Raw genomic sequence first — 19,048 nt, 5'->3', positions numbered from 1 at the left:
GTACCTCTGGTGCAAATTACTGACCTCTGTCATCATTTTAGGTGGGGGAACTTGCACAATCGGTGGCTGACTAAATACTTTTTTGCCCCACTGTAGCTGCCTCTCTGAATCTAAATTAAAATTAAGTTCTTTTTTCTCACCATCACCAATTGCTCTCTTGTAAGGGAATTATATGGTTGCTGGGATTTCCTGACATTGTGGGGTCTTTACATCATAATGTACCGTAAAGTGCTTTGAGGAATCTGTTGTATTACAAAGCTGAAATGACCTGTGTTCGATTATGTTCTGCTGTACTTACATATACAGTGTAGTCTTTGCAGAGTCTATAGTCTGACTCAGGATTTCTCCTTGAAACTGAAGGACTTTTGTTTCCCTCTTTAGATGACCACGAGGATGAAGATGCTGTTGTCAACAGAATATCGTGAGTGTGGGATTTTTTTTCTGTACAAAAATAAAAAAAAAATTCTTTATTTGTAGATGCTAACCATTAATTTTCTTAATTAAATTAAATGAATTTTCTGCAATTCAGAATTTACTGCGTCCAAATCCGTTAATTCATTTAATGTAGAAAGTAAGAAGAAGACGAGCTTAAGCAAAATAATCATTAATTACTAATAACCAGAAAAATGTTTTCATAAATTTGCTCCCCAACAATCTGTATGTTTCAAAAATGGTTTCATTTTCTAGATCAGTGATGAAGGTATCACATCACTCCAGCTAGGATCTTACATCCACCCTTCATTGTATGACTGCTGTCATCGCATTCGTCCTGCCTGCTTATTTCCAGCTGGAGGACATGGTACCTTAGGGTCCTGCGCACACAATAGATAGCATGCCTGATTAACATGCTTTTTTAGCGAACGGGTGTCGGGCCCACTGAGCAGCTGGTCACTGCCTTGGGCAGAGTCTGGACACTATATTGTGAAAAAATACCCAGTTTATGCCTTTTGTTGTTCGTGGACTAAGGCAAAGGTGGTGAAGGTTTAGTTTTATTTAAGTGGCTACTGATTCTAAATAAGCTAATATGTTGCTTGCTGGAAATGTTTATCCATGTGACACACTCCCACTTGATGCAAGTGGCCTATTTTTATTTTTTTAGAATATACAATAATCTAAACTAATCTAATCTTTCAGTAAGTAAACGATTTTTCCTTTTGGTGTTGTTATGTGGAATTGCCCTAACATGAGTCTGTACGTGTGTCTATGTCTGTGTGTTGATTACATTTACAGATTGTACTTGTGCACCTTCACTCTGGCAGTGTCGGGTGGTGCCGTCTCCTTATTGCCTTTCTCAATCATTAGTAATGAGATCCTGCTCTCCTTCCCCCAAAACTACTACATTCAGTGGCTCAATGGCTCCCTCATTCACGGTCAGTAGTTCACACAGTTTATCCCAGTTTTCATTTTCTCTTTTTGTTTATGAAATACTTCACTGTAAAGAAAATTTGTCTTCCAGCGTATTTGATCATAATAACAGTCAGTTCAGCTTTTCACATTGATGTCAGGATAAAAAAGTTGTGCTCATTAACATTCTGTGTACATTACATTGGACTACTAACCACAGATGTGGTGTGAATGTGATCCAACCTCAGTCTGGATCAGCTACTAGTTGTACATTGCAAGTCTGAGGTTTAAAAAAAAAACATTCTGTGATGCAGCAATGTACTATAGATGTGGTCTGTACAGGCTAGCATTTCTCCGTGTTCACCAGTCATCCAGAACACAGCATCTTCTATCTTCCATTTGTCTTTGTTGCTCCCACTCCACACACATCTGGCCATTAAGTAGACTGAACATTTTCACATGGTTTGTAGTGATGAAATTTGGTTTGCTTGGATTCTTCTTTTTGGGAAAAAAAAAACAAATTACGAATCGCCAACTAATTCGGACCAACATAAATGAACTGTAGGTGTGAAAATGCCCTAAGAGTGTACTTATTGTGTTTTTGTGGAGTTCCTAGTAGAGATTAATATAAATCCAGACAATAGAGTTTTCTAAAACTAATTATAGTAATTCTCACTAAGTAATTATTTGGTGACTCATCAACATTAATAGCATCCGAACGGGATCTGTCTATAGAAGGAATGTTAACCTGGATCAGTGAAACTTGCCTTTCTGTCAGTGTTAAAGTTATACTCCGAGATATCTTAATATAAGAGACAAATATGCAGTTCAAACAGTATCACAAAGTTGTCAGCACAACTTTGGGGGTTTAAATTGTAGGATTAAATGTGTAATACCACAAAAAAGAATGCCAAGAATGCCCAGTAATTAATAAACAAAGTTTTTGTTAATGCACATAAAATGTTTTCTATAGTAGATAAATTACTTTGGTGTAGTATGAAGATCCACAGCTGTAAGTTTTGACACCTGTAGTCTATAAAGTCCTCTATCATACAGTGTATCTAGTTTCAATTTGTGGACATATTAATGCGCTTTTATGGTGACACATTCATTTATCTCAGAGTAACTACGTGACAGTGTATGTTATTCACTCACCTTACACATCTTATTATGAAGATTTAAACACCAATGATGTTAATTATCTGGGTTATGTTTGTGTAGAAAAGATAACATTAAGTGTCCTTTGGTGCACAAAGTCTAAACATGACTCAGTTCCATTGTGTTTGCACTAAAACTAAAAGAAAACATGCTGACTTTGAGAATTTTTAGATGTTTATAAAGGGAGAAAAAAGGTGAAACCTATTAAAAATATCTTATGTGCTAGAATTTTGTAGAGTAAGTTAAAGCTTTGATTAAGCCAAATAATGCATTAGATAATAAGAAATGTGGTCTCTTTGTACAAACACTGACACAGTTTGCTTCCTATGACTGTTGAGAAACTTTGTATTTGTTGAAACATGACTTTGCTATACAAAAAAAAAAAGAATAGATGTGTTACCAGATGGGGTGCTAACAAATGAAAGAAGCCAGTTTGTTTTTCCCCTTAAACCATTTGAGATTGAGAATTATTGTGCTAATTACCTGCTTCTGTTAAGGCTGTTTGATGTTCAAGTATCCACCAGGTGGCAGTAGAGTCCATGACTTAGAAACTGCCAAGAGGGCACTCAACAGACAAAACTGTCTTAACTTAAATTGCAATTTAGGAAACTCTGTGAATGAATCTTTGGCACATGTCCCCTTCATAATGAAACATTTTTTTAAATAATATATTGTCTCTGTATATGTCTGTTTGGTTACTGCAGGTCTGTGGAACCTGGTGTCACTGTTCTCCAATCTTTGCCTCTTCGTCCTGATGCCATTTGCCTATTTCTTTTTGGAGTCTGAGGGATTTGCAGGATCGAAAAAGGTACAAACTATGGGTCTTTATCTAAAAATGAGAAAAAAGTTGCCAACCTATCCAACTGTTCTAATATCAATTTTTTTTTTGTAACACATGTTTATTGATGCCTTTAAAAAAATAATGGACAAGGTAGAATTTCATTACAAAAAATTATTTGGACAATTTTTTTTTGGTTTAAAAAAAACAAACAAACTTGGAAGTCATTAAAAACAGTTCATAGTAAAATTTTGTGTGGTACTGTACTCTAGGCTGTTATGTATTTGAATGCTCTAATACCTATGCAAGAGGTTTTCTCTTAGCAACCAGAGCAGCAGCAGGTGCTTAGTGCTTGCCCTCTCCCTGACTCATGCCACTGACCGTAACTGCCACCGCAAAAAGCTCATTAACCATGAAAGTCTGAATCTGGTCTTCACCCAGTGCCACATCCTGACAAACCCTTTCAATATGGCCATAGGCTGCAAACGCTTCAACACTGCTGCATCGGCCCCACTGATTTAAAGCCTGATTCCTTGTCACCTCCTCCCCAGCCCCCTAAAATAAAACTTCAAAAGGACAAGCTAATAATCGAGTTGTAAGGCTCAGCGAACTTCCTTGTTTAATTGATTACCCCCCCCAAAAAATGGGCTGGGGGCTCGTGTTCCAAACGTCCATAAAGTCGCAGCAACATGACAGCACAATAGAGCCTTGCAAAATGGAGGGCCAAAGATTTACTTTTAATACGCCTCTATCCTGTGTCACAGTTTGAAACCTCTCTGGTTTATGTCCCTCCTGGCAAAAGCACATAAAAATTAGTTTGTACTGTAGTGTATAGCGAGTTCTTTTCTTCCTCAGCCCACTAATTTGTTTCGGTTGGATTTCTTCAGTAGAGGGCAAGCCCTGATGTGTAGGAAGCAGGATGAGGGCCTCTTTCACATTTCTCCCTTTTGTTCTTTTTCATTTCAGCAAGACTGTTTCTTGCAATACAGCTTCCATAAATGTGCCTAGAGGAAGTACTGTTCAGTGTTGAGCTGCACTTCCAGGTATATATTTTGTTGGTTCTGTGCTAAGGCAAGGGTGGAAATGATATACCCACTCCTCCATTTAATCGCCCTCCAAAAAAACAAAACAAAAAGCCCGAGCTGCCTGCAGAGTGAATTATAGAGCCGACAGCAAGATAAATGTAAAAGCAGATCTGTGTTTTTATAATGTGATATTATCCCTTTATCCGATAACAGCATTAGACTGCTATGCCATAAGGTTTTATGTGGCATTTTAACCCACTGGGCTAATGTTATAGCACTGCGAGTTCCCTTTGAGTGCGGAAATGAAGTGAATGATGAATTTCACTTCTAACGTCGTAAGTCAGCCTTTTCATGTGGCTGTGTTTACTTTTGACGATGTACTAAAAGACACCAACAGATTAAAGATGTTTTTTTTTTTTTTTTTTAATGTTGTTGTTTTTTAATGTTCAACTCTTTAGAGGCTCTGTCACCTGAATGATTGATAGTTTAACAAATTGTCCAAATTGTGGATGAATCAAGAGCGACTTAAGGTTTTGATGTCAGATGTTATGATTTAGCTTTATTTGCTGCTGTAAAATGTCTACCGCTTTACTGCTGTGTTCTCAAATCTTTGCAGAAGAGCTGCATCACTGAGGCAAGTAAAGGTTGTTGTTTAGTTTGTTTTTAGGTTCTGATCATATTTAGAAATTGAGATACTACATTGTTGGTGATGTGCTTATCAAATATTGTCCACTTTTTCTTTTTTGCAGCATTAGCAAAGGAATTTAGATAAATAAAAAAAGAAAATTGCCATTATTGTCTCTCTGTTACTTGTCTCCACACCACCAATAGGTGGCATTGTAATGATGAGAACCATACATGTCATCCTTATTGAGATGATCAGTATGCTGTAACAAAGACTGAAGACATCAACATAAACCTTTAGTCAGTCTTCTATTTATATCAAGGAAATGTAATCACATTAATAGATATAATTGATGAGTGTGATATCTCAGCGCTATATTTACTCAAAAACAGTGAAATCAAGGGAAAGGGTTTTGATGGTGACAACTTCCTGTTCTATTTCAACCAAAATAAGTGACAATTATTAAAGCATGCATAAAGTCTGTGAAACAGGATTTGTACAGGAACTCGTGCTTTGCAGAGAATAGTCTTTTGGTCTTCCCCACAGTATTGAAATGTGTTTGATCCTCAAACGAGTTGGAACGAGTCTGACCCCCTGACTGACCCAGCAAAGGGCCAACAGGTTTCATCTGGTAGTTAAAGAAACTCCTCATCAATCTCATCCTAAGCCCTAACCCGCCGATGATGAGAAGTGTGTTTATTGTGGAGGAGGAGGAGGAGGGGAAAGAGAAAACGTCTCGCCGAGTAAACCCGTGTGGTGTTACTAAGATACTCGTCTTTGTTGGAGCTCCACAATAGGGGCCTGGATATTTATTTCAAATCTCCTGCACATGCAGACATTTTTCCCAGGCCTTCTTTTTGGTAGGGCCAGCCGGGGAATATAAAGTGGTGTTTACATACCTTCCTTTAAGGTCACAATGTCTCCCTAAAGCTGCCTGTTACAATGTTCGTTACCATGGCGACATATTAGCTTGAGCTAGGAATTGTAAAAACGAGCAAGCGAGATTTTCCCCTCCTCTCGTGACTCAGTTTTTCAAATCTAAATGCAAAGTTCTGAAACAAAACTGAGTCTCTGCTGATTTTGTAGCTGTTTTTGAAGATTTTAAAGTAATCTGTAACTCACGTTGACTTGGTTACACAGCTTTATTTGCACTGTGGGTTAAGTTAGGTAGAGTATTATGTGTTATTAGGTGTGCTTGGTCCCTACTTTCCGCTTAACAAAACCCAGGAAGCAGTCATCTATTTGAATTCTTATTAATATAAGGATTTTATATAATCACAAGGTGCTGCCACAATAGGATGATTAAAAAAAACAACCAAAAAAACAAAAGGGAGAGGGAGACTTGACAAACAACTGAAAGCTATGTTATTCATTAAAACGATTCTGTTTTCTTAAGCATCTGTATTCAAACAGATAAGCTGCTTCACTGTGGTTTGAATGATATGACTTGACACCAGCCATTTCCCTTCTGCCCTGTTTATTAAGAAGTCTTAGGAGTCCTTAGAAGTTGATTGCGCAGCTTTACAGGGCAGTGTCCCTCTCCTCTGCTTTCTGTCTTTGACACGGTCATTGCGCTGCTACCGACTGGTTGAAGGATACGCTAATAAGGTCCCTGAGCATCTGGCATGTCTTTAGCAAAGAGGGCAGGTCTTTTTGCTTGGAAGTGAAAAGGACCCTGCCCCCTTCCTCACTTATTATACTCTTGGCCCTTGTTGCACACGTCCCTGACAGTGAGCAGAAGGATGGTCCGTTGGATGATCTCTGCCATCACCTGCTGACCTGTTATGGAATGATCACAGCGACTAGGAAACTCCTGTGCCAACTTAGTTTCGTCCTGTGTTTGATTGCAACTTGATTTTACTTGGAAGTGGAAACGGGTCATGAAAGATTGGCTTTAGTTTGTCTGCAGAATACACCAGGCAACAAGCTTGTGAACTATTTCCAAAGCCCTCTGTAGCTTTGTGTGACTGGGTGGATTGGGAGAAAGATGAACTTGTCTGATTGTGTGCTTCTGTGTGTGTGGGTAGATCAATCCATGCATGTTTGTTTGCTGCCGCATATGAAGTGATTACTTTCCTCTCTGGCCACTACGCACATTTCTTAGAAAATCTCCCTTGTCTTGTACAAGCAAAGTTGCAGCCCCTCACTCGATGTCAGTGTGAGGATCGGGGGATGCTGAATATTTCAGAGCTGCTATATTTAGAGGTAGTTACACATTTAGAAAGGCAAGAATAGAAACTTTCAACGGGCACTCTAGATGCCAAGGCGCAGTCTTTTTCTTTTTTTTCCACCCTTCCTTCACCAGTTGACAGTTTTCTTTGATCACTGATGATGACTGACTTGGATTTTCCTATTTTTAAACCACATATTTTGCAATGAGGTGCAAAGGGCTACATTTTTCCTTGCAAGAATGTGTGATCATAAGCAGAACTTTCACTGTGCTATATCATGCATGTAAATGGATCAATAAAACCATTCAAATCAGTCACTCTCAGTGTCCCCCGTTCTCTTGACCCGCCAAATCGGTTTTGACACAGTGGATCGTTCTTCCTGCGAAGCAAGAACCAGGGGTGATAGTAAGCGAGGTGACAAGCATTGCCTTTGCCCTAAATGATCTGAATGGGTAATGATTTGAGTCTTATAAATGATTGAGAGACATATCTAAAGGGAATACACCTTCAGCATGGCCTGGACATCTTGTTAAGGTGGACTGGTGCGCTTGAGCGGACACACGTCCTGCCTGTGGTTTCTGCTTGTTCTTATGCATCCTTAAGAGACCACGTGAGGGACGTGGCTGAAGTCCCTGAAAGCATTCCTCTCTCACCTCTCTTACCTCTAGGGAACGCGATATGCTCAGACGTTGACTCCTCTCCTCCACCAGTCTCTCTCTCTCTTCCATCTCCTCCATCTTTTCTATTCAGCTGTGTTTAGCGTGCTCCCGACTGCACAGTTGAGCTGATCTGTGATGTGCTTGATTGCAACATCGATATAACGTGCAGACACTGAGCATTAGAAGGTCAGCAAAATGTGTGCTTATGTCAGCTTGTTACTGTAATTGTAGCCTATTAATTTCAATTGACTGATAAATTCATTGCTAAATATCACAACAGAAAGGCATGCGTAGTTCACTTATATGTCACCACCATGATGTCTCTATTAAGGCTCTGTATTTTTCCATAGTACTTATTTCGTGCTGACTAAAGGTCCCACCCCCTCTAACGTTACCTGTGGCTGCAGTGTCCACTTCGGCCACACTGAGGCACTCCAGACCCTGCCCATTTCACTCTCTGCCATGCTAGAAAATTCTACACTGACCCCAGAGGCTTTTCCAGAATAACACCGCAAGAGAAGGCGAGAAGCGGGAGTCATTTCTCAGTAATTGCAAAGGGATGCTACAGGGGATTTTTACTACAGAAAATTAATGAAATCTTAGAAAGAAACTCCCTTCCTTACATTACTATAGTAAATATATACTGAGTGGGTTGGTAGCAAAGTGTAGGGATCACATTTATTAAATATTAAATATGAATATTGACTATCTGACTAATGCATATTTGCACAATGGCACATTGAGCTGTAGAGTGGGTAGTAAGGGAATGTTAAAGTATTTCCACTTTAAAATGCAGATGCTGAAGGTCAGGTGTGTGGAACTGTGAGGAACTAATAACTCTGCCCCCCATTTAAAAAAACCAAAATTAATCTCAAGAATTAAAGCCATTTCCACTCTTTAAATAGGCTTCGTTATTATTCATAGACTTCCATGTAGCTGTTGACAAATACTGAACAGCAGCCACACAGCGAGTGTACCTGTTGGCAAATACTGAACAGCACCCACACAGCCATTATGTTAGCTGGTAACAAATTACTCGTATGTACCTAATTTAAACAATGCTCAAAAGCAGAGAGCCCTTGTTATCCCATGCCCGGTAGCCTAAGCTGACGTTTGAGAGTACCAATCTGTCTTGCAGTGCTAGACAGTTCAGCTCTCGGGGGTGGGAGGTTATGGAAACTGTGTGTGAACAGGTACAGGAGGACTTTATTAACCACTCAGCAGTTTGTGACCCGGAAAACCCAAATTACCCCAAACCCTCTCTTCTGCACGGCCTGAGACATGACTGTGGTGCTAAGGGAGCTCCTAATCGGCCCCAGATGGGAGGTCTGCTCTTGATCGCAGACAGTAGCTGACCCAGCCAGGCTTCATGCTCCTTGCAACACCCCAGGAACCCCTCCCCTCCTCCCTCTTTTTAATTTTACCTCTACTACCACCATCCCTGGTTGGACCCATTTTTATAGACCACGATATGTGTATATAAACGAGCTGTTTTACAGAGGAGTGGATGAGAGCGTTTATGTTATGTTTGTGTGGAGTGAATGGAAATGATGCTGTTTAGTTTAAGTGAAGGAGGGGGGGTGGAAGCGAGGTTTCCTGTAAAAGTAATCATGTTCAGTGTTTCAATATGAAATGTAGGAAACAGCACTTCTAGCTCCTTTAAAGTTTATTCCTGATTATACAAAGTATTTGAACACTTATACAGATTTGTTTTACAGATGTTCTGCTTGAATTAACGAGAACCATATTAGTGCTTCATTTAGAGGTGGGTTATAGCAAAATAGAAATATGTGGGAGACAGTACTACATGGTACATATAAGGTCAAACAAAGCATCATGTTGAAATATTATCTTGTAGTTTTCTGAGCTCCCCGGTTTTAGTGTGGTCCTCAGCAGGTGTAGCTCATGCTGATGTTTTGGTTGCATGTTTAGCTGTGTTATGCTGCTGATATTGAAATGTTGTCCATTGATTGATTGGTGCTTTTGGCTGAATCAGAGCACACAGAAGGTTTCTTCATACCCCTGCATCAATCCTGTTTCTCCAGAGAAGAATAAAGTCATCAAATGCCAACGTGCCAGTTCAGTTAGCAGTCATAGCCATAACGGAACCAAGACCATATTTGACAGATTTGTCATCTCTCTCCAACATTTTTTTTTTTTTTTACCAACTCGTTCTGGCAAATTACCTTCTGATGTTTTTCTGACACATCTTCTGTCTTTCACCTTTTCACTAAGTGGAAGCACTCTGTCAGCTTTGAGACATGTTTGTGCCCTTTTGTGTGCTCAAAAACGCACATCCCAAGAAAATATTTTGTAAGCACCAGTGTTTGTTTTGTTGACTTATAAATTTTTGTATAGTTTCTGTCAACAACTTTTTTTTTCTTCCTTTTAACGAAAACAACTACATAAAAAAAAAAAAGTAATGCTCTAGGACAAAAACTATGATGAAATGTATTCACACTTAAGTCGACGAATTGAAAACGAGATGAAAATGGAGAGACAAGGTCCAATCAGATTTAATCAATGTGTGTAGAAAGGCGGGACGAGTTTGGAAGTAATCAGAAGTAATCGTGCAGTCAGGTTAAATGTGCACAATTTGATCAGTCGCCAACATGCATGGTCCCGTGCATGGGAGGAAGAGAATAGTAGACATATGGACACATTTCACATTTGATGTTGAGGAAAATAAGACACTTTGTAAACCACATAGAGCAACTCTCACCAATAAAAATAAAACAAACTTTTGCACTTTATACTTTAGATTTAGTCTACAATAATCTTAAGATATTTAGTTCACTAAAATATAAGAATTTTGAGGCCTAAACCATGACTAAAACTAAATAATGTTTTAGTTAAAAGACTGACTAAATCTAAATTTAATATTTCTAAAACTCTGGGAATTTGGGTCCTGTGTGAATTTTGTTGTTTTGTAATGGCCAGTATATGTAAACGTAAAAATTTGACATGGTTGATAATATAACTTTTGTGTATCATCATTATGATTTTATATGCATTATTTTAATTGAAATAATTTTCTCTCTTATTCCTGCTTTTTTTCCTGTCAGGGCATTAAAGCACGCATTTTGGAGACCTTTGTGATGCTCTTTCTCCTGGCATTGCTCATTCTTGGAATTGTGTGGGTGGCATCAGCCCTCATTGATAATGATGCAGCCAGTATGGAGTCACTCTATGGTATGATTTTTGTAATATTCTACATGATTGGTCATTTTAAACCCATTGTTTTTGTTTTTTTAATAAAGGAATAGTTTTAGGATTTAACAATCTGACTGTGCATTAACTATGAATCTAGGCTGAGAGTTTGTTTAGGAAGGAAATCAGATTTCTAGCAGCTCTAAAACTCCAATGAACACACATCTTGGCTTGTTCCAAAGTGTTGAGCTGTTCCTAAGTTTCATTTTTACTAAAAGTCTACATATTTTGTAGATCTTTGGGAGTTCTACCTGCCATACCTCTATTCCTGTATTTCTCTGATGGGAGGACTCCTTTTACTAAGTAAGTGTGTTTATAATTTTACGAAATGATGCAAATAGAAAATGTATCTCTATGAGCAGTGTTTTCCCTCAAAGTACCTAAAACTTTGAGTCCGAGAAACCTTTCTGAACAAACAAGAAAACCTCAAAGCTCTGTCTTTCCACCATGGTTTCAGCACCCTTATAGGCTAGGCAGGTTGTATGTTATTTTTGGGTATAAACTCCTGTTAACTTGGTTCACAGGTTTATAACTCAAAGCCTCGAGTTGAAGATTTTCACTATCGCCCGCTTGGTGTTTTGAATGTGATAGGCATGGGGGTGGCCCTCTTCTGATGGCCAAGTTGAGCATACCCTGGATAATTTAGAACTTAGAATGTGCTTCACTCAGTATGAACCAAATCTATTGACATGAACTCCTCAGAGAGGAGCATTAGTGAAGTGTTACTGAAGGGAAAGCTGAGGGCTTTGTTCTTTTACACTTGTGCACAACTGAAAGTGTTTTTGTAACCATAGGAGTCGCCGCCTGGTGTCCACTGTGGACAATCAACTGTCTAAAGGATACTTTTTATACTTCCTCTGAAAAGTTTGAACTAAAAGTTCCAGACCCTATATGTGGAAACATGCCTTTATTATATTTAAACAAACTGACCGCATTGTCCTGTCTCCTGTGTAGTGTGCACTCCTGTGGGGTTGTCCAGGATGTTTACCGTCATGGGCCAGTTGCTAGTGAAGCCGACAGTAAGTAATCACTTGGATGAAGTATTTACTGCATTTCTAAAAGTTGAGTCGATGGAAAAGAGTTTATTAAACAGTTGTTGTTCAGATTTCTTTAAAAAAATGTCTCTACAGACAGACTCGAGTCTGCTCTTCTTGTCTGAAAGATGTCTCATTTAGCCATTTAAAATCACAACAGAGGACTACAAATACATCACCAACTCATCTTCCCATCTGCCACTGCTCCAGTCCCACTTCGGGCCTAATTATAACCCATTTCATCTCTTCCTACTCTGCTCTCTCCCCTTTAGATCCTTGAGGACCTGGATGAGCAGATTTACTGCATCCATTTGCAGGAGGAAACCCTTCAGAGGAGATTAAACGGTATGTCTGTGGGAGACGTGTTGGCACATTATAGGGGAGGGGAGGGGTTGACTGCCCTATTGGGTGTGATGGAGTAGGCCACGCTGGAATCAATTAGCATTGAAAATTCAGCTAGGCACACAGACACACACAGACATTCACAAAATTCACACACACTTGTCACTGGCTTTTCCCTGACACCGTCACACTCTCATAACTTTCTGCTTAAGGTCAAAGCAGCCACTATGGCAAGGACCATATTTTGTTTAGGAAGTTTTTCTTAAGAATCCACTTAAGAAAATCCACTGCCGCTGCCATTATTGGTGAAATGATTGCCACATTTAATGTCAGGCCTCGAATGGCAGCCTGTTTAATAGGATGGAAATGAAATTTTTCACGAAAGGGTTTGGTGCTGTAGACATTAAAGAGCCATAACTCTTCTGAGAGGACACCGGGAGCCTTGTGCTGCTTTTTTTAGGGAAAGTTTGAAGTGTTGAAGAATGTTGAAGATGTTATATTTTTTTAGCCTGCATTTCCTTTTCACGTCCAGCTTTCTGTGTTCCCAAATTCCTTGTTTGACGTTAAATAATCTTAAAAAAAGCAGGAAGTATTTCGGCCAGTTTCCAAAACCTACTTTAATATTAACTCAAGCACGCAACCAAGTGTACAGATGTGAGTAAATGAACAGAAAGGAGTGTCCTTTTAAACCCGGGAGGTAAGCGAGATCACTCCTAGATAACACATGTTTTTGAACGCTTTGCCGGCCACCTCCATAGAGTGCCACCAATGCGTACAGTTTCTTAGGGCTCATTCCTCAGTGCCCTGCTTTGAACTACCTGATAGAATAATTGTAATCTGTTCCTTATCATCTCCAGGACTGTTTGATCTTTACACGTCACGGTGGGGCAAAAAAAAAACAAAAACCAAACAACAGTGGTCAACATCCCAGTATGTGTACCAAGGACAAGCTGCAGTTCATTTTTGTCTGTTAGAGAGGTGGGAATTGGAGAGAGAAGCAAGGGGAATGTTCAGTGAAGCTTAAAGCGTTGCTTATCAGACATAATGTTTTTATGCAGATACAATATGCATGCAAGTATGTGCACATGCAAATACTCATTGTTCATGGTCATAGTTGGGTGCAACTGAACGTCTAAGCGTGGTTCCTTTGATCTGCTCAGGGCATTAAGTAGAGAGCAGGTCAGGAACAGTTCACGGGACACACTCCAAAGACGAGCAATGTTGTCTTCTTGCTTCACCGGTGTCCGCTTTGCATCAGGCCTCTCTAATAAATTATCATCTTAGAAAGTTTGTGTTTGTAGATGTGGACTGTTGAGCCTAATCAGTTGATGCATTCATGTTTATTTACATGTCTGGTCCTTTGTTGTCCTCCTGTGGCATGAAATTGCCCATTTGTAATGACATGTTGGTAGTTTATGTGTTGCTGATCACGACATTGTGGTTTAAACCGGCTCATTAGCAATGTGTGTCTGCTTTTCTTGTAACGAGCGTAATGAACCTAAAAGGAGAATGTCCAGATAAAAAATGGATGGTGCTTAGCAATTGTTACAAGTAATAACACATTGTTGCACCCCTACTATATTGCTTTTAAATGTATATACAGGGTGATGAATTTATCCCAACTGCACAAGTAGTCAGGTGACACAGAAGTCAGGATGGAGTCAGCCTGCGATTCCTCTCGCTGCTCTTCAACTTTCTCTATGTTCAAACTTTAAAGAAAAAAAAGGTCAGAGCAAAGCAAGAGATACTGACTTTAATACTCCACTCGTTTATCTCTGTATGCAAACCCCAATGATAAAGTCTGATTACCAGTAATCTGTGTTTTCTTTGATGGGCTTTTTAACTATTCCATTTATAACCAAAAAAAACAAAAACCCCAAAAACTAATAGATGGGTTTCAAGAAGTTGACATTCAAAAAGTTGAATTCCTAACAAAGTCCTTGTTCGTCTCTATCATCACTGTTGCTACTGTTGTGCTAAAGCAGAAATTACAGTGGTCTTTATATCTTAATTCCTGTACACTGTGTTTTCACAATAGTTTTCTCAGATTCCAGATATAGAAGTCAAAGCTGTAGATCCATCAACATTGCTTCAAAAGGAGCACCCAGTGATGGCTGCTATGTGCAGCCAATGTGAACCAAGGTTCAAGAATAATGGTGCATTGTATCAGAAATAAATGTTTGGGGGTTTTTTATGATGTCGGAGAGACACGGCAAATATAAAACGTCCTGTTGACACTATTGATTGCATTGCCTCAGTTACAGAAAGTAACTTGATTCAGTTTTTAGTTCCATAACAAGCCTTTCACTTCTGTTGCTTCATAATCCTAAACTGTCCTTTGTACTGCCAGATGTTGCAGGTCTCCATACACATGGTAGATGTGTGAGAGGCTAAAAAAAACTTGTATTTGTGCTTGTCAAAGTTTACAAGGACCAGTTTATATACTGTTTCAGTAGTTTCATAGTGAAGAACAGAATATATTAAAACAGCACCAGGCACACATAAATATACTGCAATACAGGCAAAGCGATGCACACACTTGTACAGACTGCCCTCTCACCACCCTGATGTGCTGAAAACAGAGCACTCGTCCAGATGCTATGCGGCACAATGACCTTGCCAGTGCCTCTGTTGTCTCAGCATGGTGTTTAGCATATTTGTGAATGACGTAATTTTTTGACTGTGGAGAAGGTTGGAGAGGATATGTTGAATTACTCCAGGCCTTCCTGACTGCCAGAAGCCCCACTCAGCATCTCTGCCTTGCTGTAACTCAGTCTTATACTTGACGCTGCCAGCAGAAGGAGTAGAAGGATATATTTAACTTCGGTTTGCTGTGATGTCATTGAAGATACTGCAGTTGAAAATCTAAGCATTTCCCTTTCTCTGCTTTGAACAATCGATTTTATTGTCCTTTGTTTTCAGTGTAAAGTATTGTTTTGGATGGATGCTTTTTTTTTTTTTTTTAAATTTCAGCAAGGATTTATATGTGCCAGTGATGCGTCAGGCCTTGTTCAAATACGCAGTGCACGTAGGTAAAGGATAAGTTCACTTGCAGCTGAACAGATTTGGCTCCCCCGAGGCAAAGTGTTCAGTTTGTCTCTGGAAAAAAGAAAACTATCTATGAACTATCTATGACATTTCCTGTTGTGTTCCGAGCGTATTTGCTTGGAGGGTTCAAACTTTCCCTTGCTCAGATCCTTAGACGGGCATAGACTGCTAACTCTCCACCTCTGCGTCTATCTCACCCTCTTACCTACTTAAACCCATCCAGACAGGGCGTGACATAATAACAGAGGGAAGAAGAAGGTCTGATCAAAGTGATTGGTCCTTCACTCCTGTAACAAAGATGAAAGATGGTATTTTTATTGCACGTTAGTAACGGTGTAACACTGAACTAATTGGTCTTGATCTGCCAATCACCCGAGGGATGCAAATGGATACTCTTCCACTTTGGCTTCGAGGGGCCTCTGTGATAGTGCGTCAAGCTGGAAGGAAAACAGAGTAAAATAGATAAATTAGACTTAAATGAGCTGGCCTTGTGGTTTTCCTGGAGAATCCCTTGCTGTCTTATCCAGCCCACTCAACCAGTTGTGGCATGTGCTAGACAGCTCCTGACACAAGAGATTATTTTTACTTGTTTGAGATCACGTTGTTATTTTCTGTGCAGGATTACTTGTTTTGATGGGATTGCTTAATAAAGACAAGTCAAATACCATATGCTGAGGTAGGATGAATACAGGGAGAGGTTAACATCCTCTCCGTCTATTTAAGTATTTAAGGGAAGTTTAAAAAAAAAAAGAAAAGAGAAGATTTTTTTTTCTCCAAGTTATGGTGTCCAAAAGAGGAGCTTTGTTTCTGTTTAAACAACATTATAGCTGAATCAAAAACAGTGAGTTATTTTTGCTGTTGATAGTCATTTAGGTTGTTTTAACAAAGCAAAAAAGCCAAACCTTTCAAAAGGGGCATCGTTTTTTTTCTTTGTCTTCTGTGAAATAAAAAATTTTAAGAGAAGAAACATAGCTCTATATTATCCCTACACAACATGTGCTCATACAGCACGTTTCAGACATTTTGAATATTTTTATTTTCACAGGGTCTTCCACACACGCTTATACCAGAGGGAGCTTTGCTCACCAGCTCAACAAAGAACTGGACAATATTAGAAATCAGAGGAATAAATTGGGTAAGTATGTGTATGTGGTAGTTTTTATACTCTCTCGCTGTCTCTCTCGCTGCCTTTCATTTGAGTTTTTTTATTTTTATTTTTTATTATTATTATTTCTGTTCCCTTGGTTTTATTCCTTAAATGATATGCATCATTTCTCTTCATTTTCTGTTTTGCATCTCGGAGATATATGCCACAGACGTTAGCTTAGCTTTTTGCATATTGCTGACAGGCAGCCGCTTTCTCTTCATCTGCCTTAATTTCTTAATTTGGACTTGGACCAGAACTGCCTGATAATTTCCCATCCATTTTAGGATATTATAAATGAAGCCTGAGCCTTTTGGGGAGCAGGGTAGGAGGGGTAGGAGAGCACAAAGGCACTTAGGATATTGGACAAGATGCAAACTTTATATTGTACCAAGCCTTTTAGTGATGTCATTAATTTAGAAGGATGGTGCATATAAAGTGCACTTGGCAAACTTCTTGGGCAGGCTGGGTGGATGCACTTTGAGAATAAGGAGGAGTAACAAGGTTGGAAATGGAGAAAGAAGTCAAAATAGCAAATACTAAAGGGCAGTCAAATACACATTGTAAGAGGACAGTTGATGTCTGTAAGACATAGTGCCTGTGGTCCATGGGCTGTCAGCAAAGTCTATAAACATGATGAATGAGCCGTTGAAATACGAGGTACATATAAAGCTGAAATGTTTCATCTGGCTTAGAAGAATGAGAGGCATAAGTCGCCCAGCACATGCATACGTATTTTCTCCTAAATATAAATCATAAAATTAATTTTGTAGCATTTCTTTTCATCCAGGAGTTATTATTTTTTTCCATTAATTAAGGCAATGATGAGTGTGGCTAATTACAGAGGAAGAGTGTAATTTTTGAAGGTTATGAAATGTATATTACCTGCAGGTGGGGCGGTTGCGATGAGAGCTGAGATTGTGCTCAGCCCACACACTCGCGATATGTTTTACTAAACAAAGCGGTACAAACCCTGTAAATAAAGCCAGAGGGCTTGTGGTTGCAGTAGGTTCTTTGATGAGCTGATTAATTAACAAGTAGTGGAAAGTGTAATGGAGGAGTTTAGTTCATCGTACATACATTTCTTAAAATAAATAAACTCACTCTTTGTTGCGCTTTCATGTCCTCACAGAGAGAAGAAAGAAGGCATCGGGATGGGAGAAGAACTTGTTGTATCCCATAGTGATGCTGATCCTGCTCACAGGAACGGTGAGTGTTAAGATTGACCTATCATTAGGCCCACACTGTTTGCTCATGACGTTTACAGCCTGGCTGGTATCCACTGGGAGTAACACGGTACCTCAAAATCCATCTTTTCCCACAGAGTCTGGGTGGGGAAACTACTTTTGTTTAATGGATGTTTTAAGACAATGCTGAATACCAACCTACAACAACAGTGATTTTAAATAAATTACAGTGTGTGAATACTGTTTATGTCGTCTGATACTGTTAGATAAGGTAGAAAGGCCATGTGCAAGGCATGGCACGTGCATCGCACAACCCCCAAATTGTTTAAGTTTTGAGAAGCTCAATTTTGGCACAGTTTACAGTTACAAGATTGTTATTATGCATTCAATTATATCATGATGCCGGATACTTGGAGGATTTGATCAATCTTTTTATAATTATACCATGTGTGAACAAATTTTTGTCTTCCTCTATGTCTGCAGACAATCTCTGTTCTTCTGGTGGCACTGAACATCCTCTATCTTCTAGTAGATGAGACTGCAATGCCCAAGGGATCCACAGTAAGCCTTCTGTCTAACTAGGCTTTTGCGTTCACACCATCACACACCTAGAATGTAAACTGCAGTAGGGCTTGCCTATCGGGCCTGCCCTGTCCCTGGCGGAGACATAAATCAAATTCCAGATATGCTCAGGTGCACGTTGGAAGAAAAGACTGGACCAGATGTTAATCAGGCTTCAACGTTGTGGCTCTGGTTTTGTTTTGGAAGCTCATTCAAAGTCATTTCACAGCAGTGTGCAAATTCAATGAGGTTGCTATGTGTCTCCTGCCCTCAGTGGGTGAATAAGCTGCTTTTCCTCCCTTGTGCAAATGCAGACGGGGGCAAGTGAAGGGCTCTTACTGTGAAACAGCCATTCCACCAAGTGTGGAATGGCTCTGAGATTCTCATCTCTGCCTAACATGCAATGTGTTTTAAGCTCCTTGTATCTCATCTCATCTGCAGTGACAGAGATGCGTGCATGTGTGTGCTTGCATGTGTGTGCAGTTGTGGTTGCATTCTTGTCTGAAAAGGGGCAACATAATGTATCCTATTTCTCCCTCATTTCATTTTGCATCTCGCGGGCATCTGACAGAGCTGCCCTCGACATTCCAATTATTTTATTGAGCAGAGATGTTTTCTTTGGCATGACACATTGCAGAAAATCCCCCAAATTACACTTGTCATGTAGCTTGAAGCTGTCCTCCCTGACAGTATGGCCTCACTAAATGGTTTATGCTTTATGTTGAGCTGGATGGATGCCACACCTCTGATCTCACAAATCTA

At 39.5% G+C, this 19,048-nt stretch overlaps 1 protein-coding gene across 1 annotated transcript in view; it reads left to right on the top strand.

Annotated features, from left to right (window-relative positions):
- Positions 1-19,048, top strand: part of lmbr1 (limb development membrane protein 1) — a 39,333-nt gene that overhangs the window by 8,861 nt on the left and 11,424 nt on the right. Inside the window, exons 3-12 of the mRNA XM_013915680.1 lie at positions 382-421; positions 1,231-1,370; positions 3,207-3,310; positions 10,826-10,952; positions 11,205-11,273; positions 11,925-11,989; positions 12,277-12,349; positions 16,440-16,529; positions 17,671-17,747; positions 18,209-18,286. Of these exons, the coding sequence (XP_013771134.1) occupies positions 382-421; positions 1,231-1,370; positions 3,207-3,310; positions 10,826-10,952; positions 11,205-11,273; positions 11,925-11,989; positions 12,277-12,349; positions 16,440-16,529; positions 17,671-17,747; positions 18,209-18,286 (863 nt within the window). The remainder of the gene's footprint in view (positions 1-381; positions 422-1,230; positions 1,371-3,206; positions 3,311-10,825; positions 10,953-11,204; positions 11,274-11,924; positions 11,990-12,276; positions 12,350-16,439; positions 16,530-17,670; positions 17,748-18,208; positions 18,287-19,048) is intronic.

Source organism: Pundamilia nyererei, unplaced genomic scaffold (genome assembly GCF_000239375.1).
Source record: "Pundamilia nyererei isolate P.nyererei 1_Seehausen unplaced genomic scaffold, PunNye1.0 scaffold00007, whole genome shotgun sequence".
NCBI classification, from domain to species: domain Eukaryota; kingdom Metazoa; phylum Chordata; class Actinopteri; order Cichliformes; family Cichlidae; genus Pundamilia; species Pundamilia nyererei.
Note: the sequence above shows the minus strand (reverse complement) of the source record. Positions and strands in the feature narration are given on the sequence as shown.